The sequence below is a fragment of the Lygodium microphyllum genome, chromosome 1, assembly GCF_053477565.2.
Source record: "Lygodium microphyllum isolate KBCC chromosome 1, Lygodium_microphyllum_v1.1.10, whole genome shotgun sequence".
Taxonomy (NCBI): Eukaryota; Viridiplantae; Streptophyta; class Polypodiopsida; order Schizaeales; family Lygodiaceae; genus Lygodium; species Lygodium microphyllum.
The window spans coordinates 40,054,668-40,074,403 of record NC_141135.1 but is presented as its reverse complement, the minus strand read 5'-3'; the positions used below and the strand labels follow the sequence as shown (position 1 = coordinate 40,074,403).

The window sequence follows — 19,736 nt, the reverse complement described above, 5'->3', positions numbered from 1 at the left end:
ACATGTGTTACGAATACATTAGTGTGTGACTAGTTACATATGTACAAAGACATGGCTGTGTTGCTCTCAAATCAGACACTGAAATACATATATGCCGAGATCTTAGCTGCTGTTCTCAAATCACACACTCGTAGATACATGGAAAAGGAAGAGAGGAAAGAAACATTGAACCCTTTATGACACAATAATGTGACAATCAAATGTCTGAATCCTACTGTTTCCTCAAATTTGGTAATAAATTTGGGCTTGGATCTCATACCAAAAAGGTCCAGACCAGATGTGACAGCCCTCAATCATACATAGTCATTCTTCTAATTGTGCTTCCAACCCAGATTCAACAGAAAACAAAGATTTCCTATTTTCAATAGGTTAATGAATGTTGCAATTTGCATACAACAACCTCTATACAGCTTATTGCTTCCCACATCGATGTGATAGCAATCTAGTCAACTCGTGTGACTCTAGGATGTGCTAGGCATTCTAGTATTATGAATGTATTCTTTAGTGCTCATTTAGGTGATTATTATGGCATTTTATTCTGGCTGACCAGCATCAAATGCTGGCCGACCTGATGCCATTTATGGCATTCTTTAGTCCTATTTATTCAGGCTCCTCCTCCACATTCAGCCATTCATCACTTGCAAATCCAACACATGCCCTGTTGGAGAGAGGGAGCCAATGTCTCTGCCCACACACCCAGTGACTCACTGTTGTATGCAATTGTCTCGTGTTTGGCATATGGATTCCATTTTCCAAACGCATCTCTGAGTTCTCCTTTGCAATGTTCTTGTGTTTTCTCTTAGCATTCTCTTCCGTCTTGCATTTAGCAATTTATTTCAACATTCTTTCATACTTCCATTGTTGTATCCTATCAAGCTAAAACATGCTTGATAGTTGATTAGCATTTTTTAAAAGCCCCAAAACACACTTAATTAATGAAAACGCAAATTTGGTGCACGGTCCAAGAGAGTTTCAATAGTCCCCCAAAACCCTAATTTTTTAGAATAGTTCCTAGCAAACTAGGGAAAGTTCATAGTATGGTCGGAGAGGTCAACCAAACTATCTTCCTAGGCTATAAAAGGAAGACCCCTCCAAATCCATAATCAATTTATCTTTCACCCAATCATAGTCCTTCTAGCTAGCCTTAAGCTCTTCGCCTATCATTTATCTCAATCACCATCTAAGCTTCACAGTGGAAGCACATGGGTGGATAGAGACATCTTGGTATCGATTTGTTTGGAATTAAAATTAATGCAGTCGATTGCTGGCCGAGTGTATTAGAAGATTAGTCAACTCAAGTGTGAGTCTGTGCTGCAAAGGCTGTGGCATTTCATGTAGTATTTTTCTGGCATTTTCTGGTGCCCTTTTTAGGGCTAGGGAGCATTTAATGCTGGCCGACTACATTTATTGCTCCCCCCATTTTATGCCTATATATTGTTGGGCTCCTCCTCCTCTTTGTGTACTTCAGTCATCACTAGTGGATTCTTCAAGGGAGAGAGGAGCCAGTGCCAAGGTGCCCACACAGCCAGTGATTCATTGTTGTATGCTATTGTCTCGTGTTCGATATGGATTCCGTTTCCCGAGCATACATCCGAGTTCTCATCTGTATTTGTGTTCATTCATTATTTCTTTCTCTTGTCTTGTGTTTCAGCATGTTGTTTATGCTTCCATTGCTGCACCACTTCTGATATGGTATCAAATTCCCTCTCCCAATCCCTTCTTTTCTCTACTACTTTTCTAAATCCTCTCCAAATGGCTCCTCCATGCACATTCACTGATGACAAGCTCCATGGACCTGATTATTACACGTGGAGTGCGGTGATGAAGGCTTGGTTTATTCAAAAGCGGTTATGGTATGTGGTTGGCGGAGCAATGGCACGTCCTCGACAACCTTCTCCTATTCCATCTGATTTTGATGACAACGACCATGAGGAGGCAGTGCTTACATAGGATTCGGATGATGCCCGTGCTTATTCGGCATTACTTCGGTGTATTTCCAAAGGAGTCCTACCCACGGTCACCTCCTATACGACGGCTTCAAACGTATGGTCGAAGTTACAATTGATGTACCAAGCTCCTTCCACCATGAGGGCTGTTACTCTCTATGGCCAGCTCCAACAACTGAAGTTTGAATCCAAATATACAATTCAATCCTTCCTACTTCGTGTTACCCAACTCTAGGACCAGCTTCGCACTATGCAGTTTGCCCTATCACAGGCACATCTTGTTGGTACGGTACTCTACAAGCTTCCTCAGGAGTTTGATGGAGTGGCGAATGCTTTACGAGCGCAGACATCTACGACTCCTGTCAGTTTTCTTCACATGTTCTCCATGCTACTTGAGCATGAGGCTACTTTGCGACTACAGGGGAGGCTTCCGTCACATTATGGAGGTTCAGGTGAGGCTCTTGCAGCTTCAGAGAGGGGTTCGACGATGAAGAAGCCAAAGGCCTAGTGTTACCACTGTGGCAAGAAGGGTCATTTAAGGAAGGACTACAAAGAGTTAGCAGCTTCTAGGAAGAAAAAGGAGCAGAAGACGAAGCGACATGTGGACTTCTCCGACGAGTCATCCTTTGCCTCAGATTCCGATTGTGATCCTCTAGCCAAGGCGAAGTCCAAGGCACGGAAGGGCTCCTCTTCTTTTCAGATCATGGGAAGGACTTGGTGGCCCCTTCCTCAACTACTTTCTAGTGGTGGTGATGAGGACATCCCTCATATTTTTCTGGCATTTTCTGGTGCCCTTTTTAGGGTTGGGGAGCATTTAATGCTGGCCGACTGCATTTATTGCTCCTCCCATTTTATGCCTATATATTGTTGGGCTCCTCTTCCTCTTTGTGTACTTCAGCCATCACTAGTGGATTCTTCAGGGGAGAAAGGAGTCAATGCCAAGGTGCCCACACAGCCAGCGATTCACTGTTGTATGTTGTTGTCTCGTGTTCGATATGGATTCCGTTTCCCGAGCATACATCTGAGTTCTCATCTGTATTTGTGTTCTTTCTTTCTTTCTTTCTCGTCTTGTGTTTCAGCAGTTTATTTAAGCATGTTGTTTATGCTTCCATTGCTGCACCACTTCTGACAAACTGATACAATCCGATTGCATGCCACATGGCGCCTGCCAACTCCCTGCCACGTAGTGCCTACCTGTCCAAGAGATGACTCTCTAACACCCCCTCTTAGATCCTGGACACGGCAAAAGGCTAAGGGATCTGGAGTGATGTCAAAGGAAAGCCTATGGAAGCACCTTGGTAAACAAGTCTACAAGATTGTCCTCTATCTTGCAATAGATCAAGGAAATGGTCTCATCCAAAATCTTCTCCCGCCTATGAAGCCACACTGTCTCACATGTAGTAGAAGACGCCGCTTTATACTCTCCCTCAGTCGAAGAGAGGGCAACTGTAGGTTGCTTCTTGCTACTCCAGGAAACAGTACTAGCACCCAAGGTAAAACAATAACATGTGATGAATCTCCGATGATCCGCATCACCAGCCCAATCTAAATCACTCCAACTTGTAAGGACCAAGTCTGTAGCACCTGTACCAGCACGATAATAGATCCCAAAATCAGGGGTCCCCCATAGAAACCGCAAAATCCTCTGAGCGGCCTTCCAATGCACCATCTAGGATTCACTCATGAACTCGGCCAACACACCTACAGCATAACATAAGTCAACATGGGTATTAAGAAGCCAGATCAATGAACCAACCAACTGCCTATAACGGGTAGCATCTGCCAAGGGAGAATCAAAATGAGCTGTAGCCTTCCAATTCGGGTCCATAGGAGTCATAAGAGACTTGCATCCCTCCATCTCACATGTAGCCAAGAGTTCCTAAACATACCGTTGCTAGGAAATAAAAATCCCCCTCGGAGTCTAATAGATCTCATGACCTAGAAAGAAGTGAAGTCCCATATCCGTCATCTCAAACTTCTCATGAAGTGATGCCTTCATCTGCTCGACCATCTGAGTATGGTCACCTGTCACAATCAAGTCAATCTTCTCATTCCAAGCACGGGGAGTCTGCTTAAGGCCATAGAGAGCCTTCTGCAACCTGTACACCTTACCATCAAAAGAACCGAAGCCAGGAGGTTGCTCAACATAGATCTCCTCCTTCAACTCTCCATTCAAGAAGGCAAACTTCACATTCAGCTGATAGATCGGCCATCTCCTGTGGCTTACCAAGGCAAGAACTACGCGAATAGTGGCCATCCGAGCTGTAGGGGAAAAAGTATCATGGAAATCAATGCATAGGCGCTGTGCAAAACCTTTAGCAACAAGGCGGGCCTTGTGCTTGTCCAATGTGCCATCAATGCGGTACTTGGTCTTGAAGACCCACTTGACTCCAATGATCTTCTTATGAGGAGGCTCCAGCACAAGATACCAAGTGCCATTCCTCTCAATCGGCTCCAGCTCTTCCTCCATCGCTTTCCGCCAACGATCATGCCGTAAAGCCTCCTTCACGGAAGTGGGCTCCCGATCTTGCATGGCACAAGTCATCAAACAGTAATTAGTGTAAACAAGCTCAATGTGGTGTGCATGATTCCTCTGAGAATGCCATGGACCGTCCTGCGGTTGCCACTCCTCAAGGACCCCCTCAATCCTTGCATCACGAAGATGTCACGAGCCCAACGAGGAGGAGGCCAAATCTCGCCTTGTTGCTCTCCGTCTGCTAAAGATTTTGGAAGGTCCACCGACGGCGCAGGAACAATCGATGAATCCGACGGCTGGGAACTAAGTTACTCATCGGAAGAAGAGTCCTCAAGAGACACATGCTCCAAAGGAACAATCGTTGGGGCCTAGCTATCACCGGGATCTACAAGAACAAGGTGTTCCTCACCCCTCTCTAAGGTTGGAACTTCCACGAACCGAATATCATGACTCATGTAGACATCTCCCTTAATACAATCATACAATCACTAGCCTTGAGACTGTGAGCTTTAGCCCACAAACATCTTTTAGAAGCTGTTTCAAATTTGTCACACTATGTCTGCAGGATGTGAACATCGGCATCACACCCAAAAACCCTAAAATAAGAAACATCTAGCTTGGTCCCAAAGTATACCGCATATGGAGTCATGCCAACAATATCAGAAGTAGGGGAACGATTAAGGATGTAAACTGCGGTAGCCACAGCCTCAACCCATAGATATTGAGGTGTCTTATGATGCTCCATCATGGTACGGGCCATCTTGATCACACTGCGATTCTTCCGCTCCAAGATGCCATTCTCCTGAGGGGTGTTTATATTGGCAAACTCCTGGTGAATACCACGATCTGAACATAACGAGCAAACTCATTAGAAACAAGTTCTAGCAGCCAATCCTTAAAGTTTGAGAAAGCCTCCGACTTCAACTTCAAGAAATAAGCCCATGTCATCCTGCTGTAATCATCCACAATTAGCATGAAATACAAGCTCCCTCTAAGGGACTCCATTCTCATCAATCCACAAAGATCAGTAGAAACAAGCTCCAAGGGTGCTGAAGACCACCTCGAAGCTGTGCTAGGAACAACATCACAAGTCTACTTCCCGGGGATGCAAGATACACAAGGCTACTTGCTCACCACAAGATCCGGTAAACCTTAAACAAGTTGTCCCTTTGACGCCTTCCGAAGGTAATCATAATTGAGGTGGCCAAACCGAGTGTGCCAAAGCTCAGACTAAGTTTGTGAGGTAAGAAGAAGAGAAGTCAAGGCAGAAGAAGATCGCAACTTGTAGACTCCATTCTCCTCATAGCCTTAAGATAAAACCTGTCTCGATCCTCAATCAAGAATCCAAAAAGAATCCACATCAAATTCATCAAAAGGCCGAGGGCACAAATCTTGGGCACTGAAAGAAGATGATACCCCAAAGCCAGCACATAAAGTACCTCGGATGTATGGGCACCACCACGTCCATCTGGAATAAGTTACATGTTGCCCCATCATTGTATGGGATTAGACGAACTACCACCAATGAGAATCTGACCATGCGAAGGCTGCGAATGAGCAACACTTGCTGAAGGAGTCATGTGACAAGAGGCACCATTGTCAACAATCCACTCCGGAGTATATGGGGCCGTCAACATAACATCAAAAGCCGTTAGAGTCAAATCCTCAACCACCTCCAAGTGGAGGAAAGTAGTTGATAAGGGAGCAACCACCACTCCTGAATCCTTGTAGATTTCTCCTTCTTCTCCTTGTCCGAACAATCCTTCTTCGTGACCTGTTTTGCCACAAATGTGACAAGTAGACTCCTTGTCTTTGTCCTTCTTAGATTTGTCCTTCTTCTTCTTCTTTTGATCCTTCCCCTTCTTCTGAGAGGACTGACCAACCAAGGCCTCAGATTTCGAAGCATTGGTTCCTTTTAGTTGCTCCTCTTGGTTCAACACCATAGGAACCAACTCTTCCCACTGAAGAGCCTCACACCTCTCTAAAGCAATCAAGACGAAATAAAAACCACTAAAGTAAGGCGGTAACTATGAAAGAAGAGTTATCCCTATGTCTTCAAAAGTGATCACCTTTCCTGCATTTTGAACCTGCATCTGAAGCTACCTCAACTTGTTGATATGCTCCCGCATAGAAGATGACTTGTTGGCACTCATGGTCTGCATCTGCACTTCCAAAGAAACTCACTTCATGACGGTCATCCAATTGTACATCTAATCCAACTCCAATCATATCTCCCGAGCCACTATCAAATGCTCAATATGAGAGATAATAGCTATAGTACATGAGAGAGATAAAAACCGGCAAATGCAAGCATTGAGTTTGTCCCAATGTGCCTGAGCCTTTGCCAACTCCACTTTATCACTAGAAGAGAGTCTCAACTCGTCTCACGAGAACGATGAATAGTCTCTATAACAAGCTCTGCCAAATCATAGGACTCCAGAATGGCAACCATCATAGCCCTCAAGATACGGTAATTCTCGCCATTGAGCTTTTGATCTAATGAAAGAGCCAGTAAACGGGCACCTTCCAATCCATGATCGCCTGAAACTCTGTCTTGGCCTCAGAAGACATCTTTACCTACAATGTCTATACAAAACACAGAGCAACCCCCTCTAACTATGAAAATACAGCCTGCTAGGGCTATGGTTCACTCATCCCGCTCCTTCACCCGCCAAAGGCGATGAAAAGGTAAAGCCTGCACTTGAAGGCCCAAAACATAGCTTTCTTCCTTCTCTAACAGCAAAAACCAGCAACAGCTTCAGCAAATCTTCTCCTTTCTAGCACACCCACACTCACCTCAACCTTGTTCTAATGGCAGCCCACTTGCTCACACTTGAACTCTGAAAATGCAGCCTTGTGTTGCGCTGAAATCTCCTCTTCAAATGGGTCCACCCAAGTCCTTCAATGCTTTGATACCATGTCAGAGTGAAGCAATGCAGAAGTGAATGACCAAGATAGAGTGAACAAAGAGAGAGAGAGAGAGAGAGAGAGAGAGAGAGAGAGAGAAACAATGAAATGCATAAAATCTGCAATGAAGAATGTTGTATAAGGATGAAGAATTATACACGGGTACAGAGAGAATATCTGCATATATCTCCACCTCGATGATCTCAGTCTCTGTCAGCCCCGAGGGCAATCTCCAAGGTCTGCAGCCTGAAATCTGTGGGACACAACTAACTAAGGTTGTTGGAGACATAGCCTATAAATAGGCTGAAAATAATGTCCAAAATGATGCAAGTCAGCTACAATTAATGCAGCTGACTGCTGGCTGACTGATGCAGCCCGATTGCGTGGCACCTGGCCCCAACTACCTGCCACGTGGTGCTTGCCTGTCCAGGAGATGACTCTCTAACAGTTCTCTGCCTCAACTAATCAGTTTTCAGCCTTCCTTTGGTGGTACATTGCTGTGTTTACCAGATTTCAGCCTCCAACTGCTGTGTTTTGGTGATCAGCCTGCTGCCCTTCATTATTCGGCACTCTCTCATCTCCGACTGGTGATTACTGCACTTGGGATCCATCTCCAGTGGATGTCACTCTCTGATACTGCATTGTTCTACCCTTGGGCATTTTGTACATTCTTACATTCATTTACAACATTCATTCACTTCAGAGTTTCTTCTCTCTGTGTTTGTCTCTATGTTGAGTTTTGAGTTTTTGTGTTTTTTGCATTTTTGCACCTAGGATTTGAGTTTTCCTTGGTCTCTCTTTGAGTCTTTGTGTTTCAGTCTTGGTCATACATGTCGTCTTTCCTCAGTGCAAACTCTAGCATATCTTCACAAATCCACTTCTAAAGGTTGAGAAATCATTTCTTCATTTTCCACACTTCAATTAGGGTTCACAGTAACACCCCCAAAAAGGGCTTGTTTTTCCACTTTCCAGTCATCTCATTAGTGAGTGCCCACTCAGTGGTGTGCCACCTAGACAACTTAGGCCTATAAATAGGACATCACTTCATTCATTCTTCACCTCTTCAGTCATTCTTCACCCCTTTTCTTTCATCACTCCAACACTCTTCCCTCTCCACACCACTGCTGCCCATACCCCTAATGGAAAACACTACAGTTTGTGGCCATCTTCCACCTTCTCCCAGCCTAAAGCGTCATCTCTCCCACATTTGGCGACAAGTTCTTTTTTGTGTTTTGCATCCCAAGAGCATCTCCAACAGCAAGTGTCACCTCTTCCACATTTGGCATTACCCTAGCCTCTCGTTTGGCACTTTGGAGAGCTTCTCACACCTTGGCCACATCTTCTCCAGCTTAGCGTCACGTCTCTGCATCCAAGTGCCAATCTCCACCCGCTAGCATCAACATCCACTTTGCGTCTACCATCATCAAGCATTGCCTTCTCATCTGGCATCATCATCCATCCCCTGGCATCAGCATCTGGGCAGCTCTCCCTGCATTTGACAACTCCAACACACTCTAGGATTTGTGTTTGCTGCCCATGGCATTTTCATGGAGTCCAAGGACTATAGTTCACTCCCTTGACATCTGGCAATCATCTTCCTCATCCCGATGGCATCTAAGGTCTATGGTTTGCTCCCTCAACAATTGTCCTTCACTTTCCAGTGATTACTTCGATAGCCCACTACCCAAAGGACTGCATTTTACCCCCTTCGTAGTGCAGATTTCCAACAAGTGCTACCGCATAATTCAAACAGGACAATGCAATCATCTTGTGAGCTTTGGCTCCATTGTATCAACTTTTCTTCTCATAGCATGATTCAATGCATCAACCATGTTTTTCTTGTGCTTGTAAGTTTCTCTTCTCTCTTAGTATTTCTCCCCGCAAACCCTATTGTCTCTCTGCATCATCGCATATCTTGACATCATATCAGAGCATACCTATTATCTTGACATGGTATCAAAGCATAGAAGCTTAGAGAGCTAAAGACCTTGCTCATCGGAGAAGGCAAAGACAGGTTATGGGTTCAACATTATCCCTCAATTTCCCCCTTCCACTTCATTACCAAGGAGACAAAGATACCCTTCTCTTTCTCTCCCTCCCAACTCCCTTATACAAGTTGGTACTCCAGTGCTATAACTTCTCCACACGCAAATGGACAAACCACTGGGTGCTCCTCTTCCAACATCACCAACCCCCCCACCAACGCTTGTCGACATGGACCTTTGCTCCCTACACTGCCAGAGTATATGCATCTACCCCCAAGCACTCGTTGTGCCACCTCTCCCTTCTAGGCCACACAATTTCTTCTGCACCGACTTTCAGTTTTTTATGCTCAAGGCAATAAGCCATATCTGATGCGCGCTAAGTCCTCTCGAGCAAAAGGAGCATTGCCAAGTGCCACAGCCTCCTCTCAATTGCCACAATGCGCTACGGAGGTTGCTTCTACTTCTTCTAGGGTTCTAGGAATGCCACCTCAACAACCCGCGGTCCTGCCATCCGCTTTCTCGAGAGACAATGATTGTTGGATACATCTCCTTGGTAGCCCGCTCCTTCGAGAGAGAACGGTTGTTCAACACCTTCCATTACTTAGGCTCCACAATCCACTTGATTGAGAGACACGAACTGTTGCCCACCCTTGGCTCAATACGAGCCTCACCTTTCCCCACCCTCAACTACTCACATTTGAGAGGCCAGCTCTCGGATTTCTTCAACACCTTTAACACCCTGGATACCTTATTCGACACACAACCAGCAACACTTCCTTTGTCGTCAAATGATTTGGAGTCCGTGATCCATGCGCTTTTAGACTCCCTCCCTCTAAGGGGGATTTAGAGGGGGATGTACTCTCTTTGCCCTCAAAGGGGGCTCCTACTTTTTCGGCTTCAAAAGGGACCTTTGCATCTCCACCCTCAAAAGGGGCACCTACTCATCATAAAGTTCTTCACCCACCATTTACTCTTGGGATGGCTATCTTCGAGCAATCATTTCTCCTCTTGATACCAAGGATCTTCACGTACCGCCTAGATCAAGGCTTTAGAGGTTCAGTGGCAACTTGGTGACGAGGCCTTTGAATCCCTACAAAAGCATGGAATTACGAAGCTAGTGGCTTCTCTCCTAGGGTGAAGTCGAGTTCTATGGTTCATCCCATCTACTATTCCTTACTACACATTACCTTTCAAGTGGAAATCTTGGATCTCCAGGATCCTCTACATCTTCATATATTTCTTTGCTCCTCTTTCTTTATCCCTTTTTCGGCCTAAGGGGGGTGTTGAGAAACCACTTCTTTAGTTTCCACACTTCAATTAGGGTTTTGTAGTGACAACCCCCAAAAAGGGCTGGTGTCCACTTTTTGGTCATTTCATCAATGGATACCTACTCAACGGTGCACCACCCTAGATAGCTTAGGCCTATAGATAGGCTATCATTTCATTCATTCTTTACCTCTTCAATCATTTGTCGCCCCTCTTCTTTCGTCACTCCAACAATCTTTCCTCTCCACACCACTGCTGCTCATACCCCTAATGAAGGACATCATAGTTCGTGGCCATCTTCCACCTTCTCTGAGCCTGATGTCATCTCTCCCACATCTAGTGACAAGTTTTTGTTAGCATTTTACATCCCAAGAATATCTCCACCAATAAGCATCACCTCTTCCACATCTGGCATCACCCTAGCCTCTACGTTTGGTAGTTTGGAGAGCTGCTTACACCTCCACAACATCTTCTCTGGCTTGGCGTCAAGTTTCTACATGCAAGCATCAATCTCCACCCACTAGCATCAACATCCGCTTTGCATTTGCCATCATCATACATCACCTTCCCATTTGGCGTCATCATCCATTCCCTAGCGTCAGCATCTCGGCTGCTCTCCCTGCATTTGACAGCTCCAATACACACTAGGATTTGTGTTTGCTTCCCAAGGCATCTTCATGGCGTCTAAGGACTACGCTCCGCTCCCTCAATAACTGGTGATCATCTTCCTTATCTGTGACGGCATCTAAGGACTGCGGTTCACTCCCTCAATGGGTGTTCTTCACCTTCTAGTGATTACTTCGATAGCCCATTGCCCAAAGAATTGTGTTTCACTCCCTTCGCTGTGCTAATTTTCCACAAGTGCTACTACCTAATTCAGATAGGACAGTGCAGTCATCTTCTGTGCTTCAGCTCCGCTATATCAGCTTTTCTTCTCATAGCATGATTCAATGCATCATCACCATGTTCTTCTTGTGCTTCTAAGTTTCTCTTCTCTCTTAGTGTTTGCCGTGCACACTGTGTTTCCTATACTCTCTCTACATCGTCGCATATCTTGACATGATATTAGAGCATATCTGTTATCTTGACACTGACATGGTATCAAATTTCAAGATCTACGCTCCTATTGCTGTTTTCTACTATTACAGGTCTTTCATCACTTCTTTGGTGATCATTGGTGTCCTTCTATCTATTGCTGATTGAATGACTTACCATTGCTCCAAATCAGCCTGTTTTCAGCTATCTATTGCCTGGGTTTTGTCTCCAGCGGTCAGCATTTTCATTTTCTACATTATTTTATTGTGGTGCCACTACATTTAATGCTTGTTTTTTCTATGTTTTGACTCCTACCGGCCAGGCAGCTATATTTTCAAGTTCTGTTGCCTATAATCTTCACTCGCCATGTGTGATCACACTTTTCATGTAGCAAATAACACTCGGGAATGGGAAGAAAAAGAAGAAGTGATTTGGGAGAATTCTGAGCAAGTGTCTAAGGGTTTTACCCCTCTTTTGGAGCCAATGGAACCATTAGATTTGCCATCTAAGTAGCAAAGAAGAAGCTAGTGTTTGGTATGTATTTTTGGTCTACCAAGGAACTCAAGGAGATCTAATGCTTGGAGATTGCTTTCGAGTAGTCCCAAATAAGGATTTTGTTTATCTTCTCGTGTTCTATTAATACATAGTACTTTGAATCATTGAGCTTTGTCTTTATACTATGTAAAGGCTTTGGTAGATTTGAATCCCTTGCCTATTCTTTTTCTTCTCTTCTATCTCCTATTCTCTACCTCCTCTCTCTAATTCCTAGTGGATAGGACCTTTTGACTAAAAGCCCTCTGACAATGGATACACACAGACACGTGGATGCACTATGGTATATAGGTGTATCCTAAGGTCATAGATGCATGGTGGGTGTCCAAGGGCATTCTGATGCACCATGCATGAGTGTGTCTCTTTTCTCTCTCCTCTTGAATGCCTCTAAAAAATCAAGTGATTATTAGACCTCCCTATGTGATACTTTTAAAAGAAGCACAAATATCCTTGGCTAATGAAACCATCTCTTTCTTGACTATATAATGACAATTGTCAATAATTATCACTAAAAACATGCACGAGAGAAGATTGGGAAGTTTGGGCTAGCTTTGTTTGATCAGATTTTGTCCTTTTGCAGCAGTTATTTTATAATCAGCTACCTCTAGACTACGTGTGAACTCTAGTCCGTGCAGTCTATGATGTGCTTTGGCTATCCTCTCTCTCTCTCCTCTTATTCTTTCCTTTATTTTCTCTTCTTATCCTCTCCAAATGGCTCCCCCCTACTGTTCTACTAATGACAAACTTCACAACCATAATTAGCTAACATGAAGTGCTATTATGAAAGCATGGTTTGTGCAAAAGCGGTTATGGTGCATTGTTTTTGGAGCTTTTGAGCATCCCAATTCCAGTTGATTTCGACGAGAACAACTATCAAAAAGTTGCGCTCACATGGGATAATGATGATGACCACACATATTTTACGCTTCTTCATTTTCTCTCTAAAGCAGCTCTTCCGATAGTTCTCTCTTGGAGGACAACTTTAGTGATATGGGCGAAGCTTCAGATGTTGTATAAGGCTCCTTCAACGATGCATGCAGTTACCCTTAATGGACAACTCCAGCAAATGATATTTAAGCCAAGGCCCAAATGATACTATTCAATCATTCTTGCTTCGTATTATGCAAGTGCAAGATCAGCTTTGACACATGTAGTCCCCCCTTCCAAAGGCTCATCCTGTGGGGATTGATCATTGTGCTCTACAAGCTCCCTCCAAAGTTTGAGAAGTAGCCAATGCTTTGCAGGCCCAAACTTCCTCAATGCCAGTGAGTTTGACACATATGTCCTTGATGTTGCTTGAGCATGAGGCGACTTTGCGGTTATAGGGGAGGCTTCCATCTCAGTATGGTGGTTCCAATGAGGTCTTTGCAACTTCAGAGAGGGGTGACAGGAGGAATAAGTCCAAGGCCCAATGTTATTACTATGGTAAGAAAGGCCATTTTGTGCAAGGATTGCAAAGAGTTAGCAGCTTCGAGAAAGAAGCAAAAGAAGAAACAGGATATGGATTCCTCCACTAAGTCATCCGCCTCCTCTGACTCCAACTTGGATCCTCCGACCAAGGCCAAGTAGCGGAAGGGGTCATCTTCTTCAAACCAAGCAAAGGGCTTAGTAGCCCCGCCTGCTTTCTAGTGCATGCGATGCGGTCATTCTTCACGACTCTCTAGTGCCAAAGAGGCAGTGTGAGAGGGTGGTGAGGTAGGGTAGGTGAGCCTCAAAATCCTAGAGCTAGGATCGACTTCCACATTCATGATGAGCTGCTACTTAACAACGAGCGGGATTGACTCCTAGTCCAAGCTCACATAAGGGGACACTTTGGCGATCTTGGCCAAAGGCAGAAAATCCATGTTCCGTATGCTCAAAGGCATTTTTTGATAGGATGATCATGTATACCACTGGGAGATATTATTGATAGACACAAAGGTGCTACGATTTTCTCTATTTTCAGGACCTAGTACGATTAATATCAATAATCATGTTCTCTCCAAGGCCCCTTGGTGGTGGCTTGTCATCCACTGCTTGGGTATCCATGGTTCTACTCTGGTGGTCTTTGTTGTATGGACTGTGATGAGTCATTATCATTGCATCATTATATTATATCAAATCACCCATGATTTGAGAGAGAGTGTTAACAATCTAGTCAGCTCATGTGTAAGTCTGAGCAAGCATTCTAGTATTATTAAGATACTTTTTAGTGCTCATTTAGGTGATTATTTTGGCATTTTATGTTAGACAACCAGCATTAAAGGTTGGCTGACCTAATGCCATTTACAGCATTCTTTTGTCCTAATTATTCGAGCTCCTTTCAAACATTCAATCATTCATCACTTGCAAATCCAATGTATGCCCTGTTGGAGAGAGGGAGCCAATCCCAGTGGCCACGTAGTCAGCGACTCGCTATTATACACGACTATCTCATGTTTGATATATGGATTCCATTTTCCGAGCACATCTCTGAGTTCTCCTTTGCAATGTTCTCGCGTTTTTTTCTATCCTTTCTCTTTTGTCTTGTATTCAACAATTTATTTCACCATTCTTTAATGCTTCCATTACTGCATCCACTTCTAACACGATCCTCATGCTAAATACCATGCTCTAGCTAGTCATCAAAATCACTAAATCCCCTTTCATAAACAAGCTAAGTACTTTTGTGCATGACAAGTTCAATCATGAAAACCAAGGTTGCATGAAAAAGTACTTCATGGGGAAATTGAATTTTCTTTGCAGACCAGGCCTGGTAATAGACAAGAAAAGAACAGTTACAACTCTCTATTTTTCTCACCAGGAGAAGTTTGTGATGCATTCAGCATAAACATTGATTGAAGACTGCAATATGGGTGTATGCTGCAGTAATATCGCTCTCATCCATATGAGTTCCAAGTACATTCAGTGTACAATTTTTTAAAAATGTAACCATGAGTATATGCTGCATTTGTATCACTCTCGAGTCTCATCTATATGAGAATCAATTACATTCAGCATACACAGAGCTTTTAAAAATGTGAGACGAATATGTACTGCGCTTGTATCAATCTCATTCAAATGAGGTTTAATTACATGCAGTATGCTGAGATTGTGTTACTCTCAATCATATGAGCCCCCCATAAGACCGATGGGTACAAACAGTTTTAGACAACTTCTCACTGTAATCTCCACATTGTGTATTACAACAACATCATGAGATTCTGCACGCACCTGGCTAGGTATGTGGGGCCGCCTGAGCAAAAGGTCATGATGATTAACGGTATGGGCAAAAACAAGGGAAAAAGAGCCCCTATTCCTACAAGATTAACAACTTCTTGTGCATGATCGAAATAAAAGAAAGCATGAGCACCTCGAAAGGGAAAGGGTCGTACCAGGTTGGATGTATCAAGGCCGAGGCAGAGCAGGGAAGTGTATGCCTCCAGGTAGACTGTCTGACAGGAACGAACTACGTCCAAGCCTCGAAGCGTGATGTCCTTCTCGTCGCCCAGGCCCAAGCCCACCAAGTAGAGCATCCTCTTCTGGAGAGGTACTCGCCGATTTCACAAAATGCGTAGGATCAATATCACATAATGAACCTGTGGTTACAAAATGTCAGTTCAGTCGCGCTGTTCACTAGAACGAAGAGAGTGAATAGATGTAACCAGTCTCTCTCCGCTCCGAAGTGTTTTGCACGGTGTTAGTAACAATTAAGGGCCTTAGCATTTTAAGACGCGTTTCATACAGCAAGATGATTCATATAAAGCTACTGTATTTTCATTCTATAACTAGCATTTTAAGACGCGTTTCATACAGCAAGATGATTCATATAAACGCATTTTAAGACGCATTTCATACAGCAAGATGATTCATATAAAGCTATTGTATTTTCATTCTATAACTAGCATACGAAATTACATCGGATGTTGTCTTGGTTGTTATTACAAATGATTTAATACTGTTTAACAACCATCAGCAAGAGTAATGGATCGTGGAGACACAAAGAAACCAACCTTGAGAGACTCGAAAGCTTTGCTCCAATTATTTTTAATTAGAAAACTTTGATGCCTTACGTACAGAGTATCAAGTTGTAGCTTTGAAGCCCTACACAAGAAATAACAAATTCTAATACCAATTAGCAAGTCTTCATAATGTGGCATCACAAACATGGTGATTCATCCATAAGAGGCACTTTTGACCAAAATCCGATAACAATGTGAAGCCACATGGTGTTTCTATGGCTCCATGCCTAGGCCTCTCAAAGCATGGCACTAAGCCAATGCTAGGCACCAATGTTGCTAAAAGTCACGGTGCATGAAGAGAGATTATCCAAGAAAGCTGGAGATTTTTGTAACCTCATCTAGAGGTAATTACCTCATATGAAGTAGATAGTTGGTCAACATTCTAGAATTACTGATAGTTAGGGGGGGAAACTCCATCTTGCTTGGATTCTCTCTCTCTCTCTCTCTCTCTCTCTCTCTCTCTCTCTCTCTCTCTCTCTCTCTCTCTCTCTCTCTCTCTCTCTCTCTCTCTCTCTCTCACATTTTATTTTCGGGTGGCATTAGGACTTAATGGATGGCTAGGGTTAGGCTCTCGCAAATGGGGAGGAGTTTAGGGTTAAGTTCTTTTGTGTTTATGTGTGCGTGCGTGTGTGTGTGTGTGTGTATGTATAAGAACCTAAGTTTTCATTATTGTAGCTTTAATTAACTACAAAATTTATAAGGCAATCAAAATAAAAACATGGATTTTTACTCAACTTTTGAGACATAATTGCCCATGTATGTCCAAATAACCCGTCCCAAACTTTGCAAGACTTAGGATAGGTTAACTTTGTAAAAGGGTACAAATGCTCATAAACATACAACCAAGCTTTATACTCTATAATGGATGACAACTTTTTTTGGTATTCTATAATGCATAAGCAAGTGCAATGTGTCTTTTTTACAAATCACATGGAGATACACATAGCATATGGATGCATGTATATACATATGAAATTCATGGCTCCACCACTAGCTATGATCCTTAGGGTGCATCACATGTACTCTTTGCCCACTCATCAAATTATTGGGACTCCACAAAATCTATCGTGGAATGCATAATTTTAGCAGTTTTACTAAGAATAACTATTTTGATTCAAAGGACTCTAGTTCTCATAGCCCCATAGCTTTCAAATCCTACTTGTTGTTGTAGAGCGAATGCCCTTTAGATGGAGTATAAGGGCTTCTCTTGCTAGGGCTGGAATTGAAAGATTAAGTGCTTGTCCAAAATTCAAATTATTAAGAGTTTAATTGGCCAAGCTCAATTATGTCCTCAACTTTGCTACATTCTTAATGTTGCTCCCTATAGAGCTCTTATTACTGTGAATTACATACTTGTACACATATGCATTCACCTTAAGCTAACTTTCCCTATGTAAGAAAGTTGCAAGTTCAATGGGTAACTGGGTCAATGTCTCTTCAAAGGTCTTCCTCGCTTCATTTTTTGTTTGTGTGATGCCTCCAATCAAACTTGTTTCGATAGCATAAGACACCTTGAGCTACTATTCTCAAGCATATTGACTCTCCTAGATTTCTCTTTCCTGTGGAGTAGTTTTAGCTTTCTCCTACTCTAACTAGACTAGTACGTTAGCCACATGAGCATGCACCTCTTATTATCTCTCTACATCTCTTCTCATTACTGATCTTTTGCTTCTATTGCTAGGTCTCTTTCCTTCAATTGTGCCTTGGAGCTACTACAATTGATGGTTGGTTTGAACTATAAACGTCCTACATGTCTCCTAGGGATCATCTAATCTAATCTAGAGCTTATGTTTACCTTAAAGTGCTTCTATTTTATCCCTTAAAAGTTCATCACATAGTAGCTCTAGGGCATCTAGATTTCTTACTTTGCTTAGTGCTAAACTGCACTCTTATGAGCCCAAAGTGGACTCCGAATAGCATTGCCTATCTCCTTCTAAAGTAGTCGTGACTTTTGTGGTTTTCACCTTCTTTAGACTAGTGATTTTGTTTTGTAATATTTGTATTTTTGCATCTCTCAACAACTTTGTCTCTACTCAAGCTACCTTCCTTCTTTATTATGTTTGCTTGAATTTGTAGAACGAGTGTGTGGCTCATTTCGTGTCTTTGCTTTGCAAATGATTGCAGGAAGGTCCTTTGGATATTCTCAATATGCTCTTTCATCTTAGCTTCCATCTTTTTTGCTTTCCTCTTACTCCTTTTAGTAGTATGAGCTCCTTCGTTAGAGTTTGAGGTAGATGAACTCTCATCACTCTCTTCTCCACCTCTCTTCTTTCACCCTTGGCTTCTTCGTTTTTTGCTAAAAGTTTGACTTATTCTTTCCTTTTTCTTTTCTTAGCTTGTTTTCTTTGCTCACTTTCTTTATCTTTCTCTTATTCCATATATCCTCTTGTTTGTGAGTACTCTTGTGTCATGTCTCCTAAAGTAATGAGTTTCCCTAGTGGTGTGACAATTTTGAGGGCTAGCAATGCATCGGTGGTGAGTTCATAACCTATGTTGATTACTCTAATGAGTGCACTTGTAACACCAATAAACATCCCCATTGAGTTAGAGGAGCTTGCATCAGGAGCTTGAGGGAGTATTTTCTTTACTTTGAGGATGGTTTCATGTACTCCTTCTATCCAATGATCGTTCAAATCTCTGGTTATGATGTAGAGGCGAGCTCACACTCAACTGCCAAGACCCACGGACCGCTTATTGTTTAAGCATTTCAGGCGAACACCTATGGCTATCTCTCACCTAGCCGACGCACCTTTGATCCTACCGAGGTGTAATGAGCTTAGCTTGATGCCCAAACGAGTTGCCTCCTCCCTCAAGCACACCAGTAGCTTCACAATTCATGATGTGAGCTCAAGCAACCTAAAGCCTCCACCTTCAAGTTCCGTCCTTCATAGCCACGTACAAGACAAGAGAAGAGAAGAGAAAAGAAAAAGAGAGGAGATGATGGAGAGCTTCTTCTCCTTGATCCCTCACCCTCACACACTCACTCCTCACACTCCCTCTCTCAAGCACACACAAGCAAGCAAGAAGGAGAGAAGAAGATGAGTCCACTTTGCCACACACCAAAGAATGAGCTTCTCATTCACTTTTTGAGTCTATATATAAAACCCTTATCCCTTTTGGGCGGTCATCCCCTCTTTTACATGGCCAGCTAGGCCCTCTTTCCTATTGTCCTCCTATCTTCCTAGATTCCTTTCTACCACCCATCTACCCTTACAATTTGCATAGGAGGGAGCTTGACACTCTTTTACAAGGATTTTGGCTGCGCCTTTATATTCAAAGGTATGTATTCTCTTTTTTAGCACTTTTTGGGCTCTAATGGATGTGCCTTGGACTTCTTATGGCCATGCATGCACTTTTGGGCTCTTCTAGGTTTGATTTTCTTCTGGGCCGCCACTTTTAGCTCCCAACTTGGACCTCTTGTGGCCATGCATGCGCTTTGTTGGATGTGCCTTGGACTTCTTGTGGCCATGCATGCGCTTTTGGGCTCTTCCATGTCTGATTTTCTTCTAGGCCGCCTCTTTCAACTCCCGACTTGCACTTTTTCATTTTTTTGCTTTTTCTTGTGATGAGGTTAACATTATCTCCCTCC

General features: G+C 43.2%; 1 protein-coding gene across 4 annotated transcripts in view; it reads right to left on the bottom strand.

The window, feature by feature from the left end:
* LOC148041021 (Tetrapyrrole (Corrin/Porphyrin) Methylase) overlaps window positions 1-15,869 on the bottom strand; it is a 43,318-nt gene extending 27,449 nt beyond the window's left edge. For 3 of the 4 annotated variants that reach the window (XM_087675584.1, XM_087675585.1, XM_087675586.1), the window contains exon 1: window positions 15,521-15,868. In XM_087675584.1, the coding sequence (XP_087531710.1) occupies window positions 15,521-15,661 (141 nt within the window). In that variant the 5' untranslated portion in view covers window positions 15,662-15,868. Of the gene's footprint in view, window positions 1-15,520 lie in introns of all 4 variants that reach the window. The other variant, XM_087675587.1, reaches the window with a different exon arrangement.
* Between the last annotated feature and the right edge of the window lie 3,867 nt (window positions 15,870-19,736).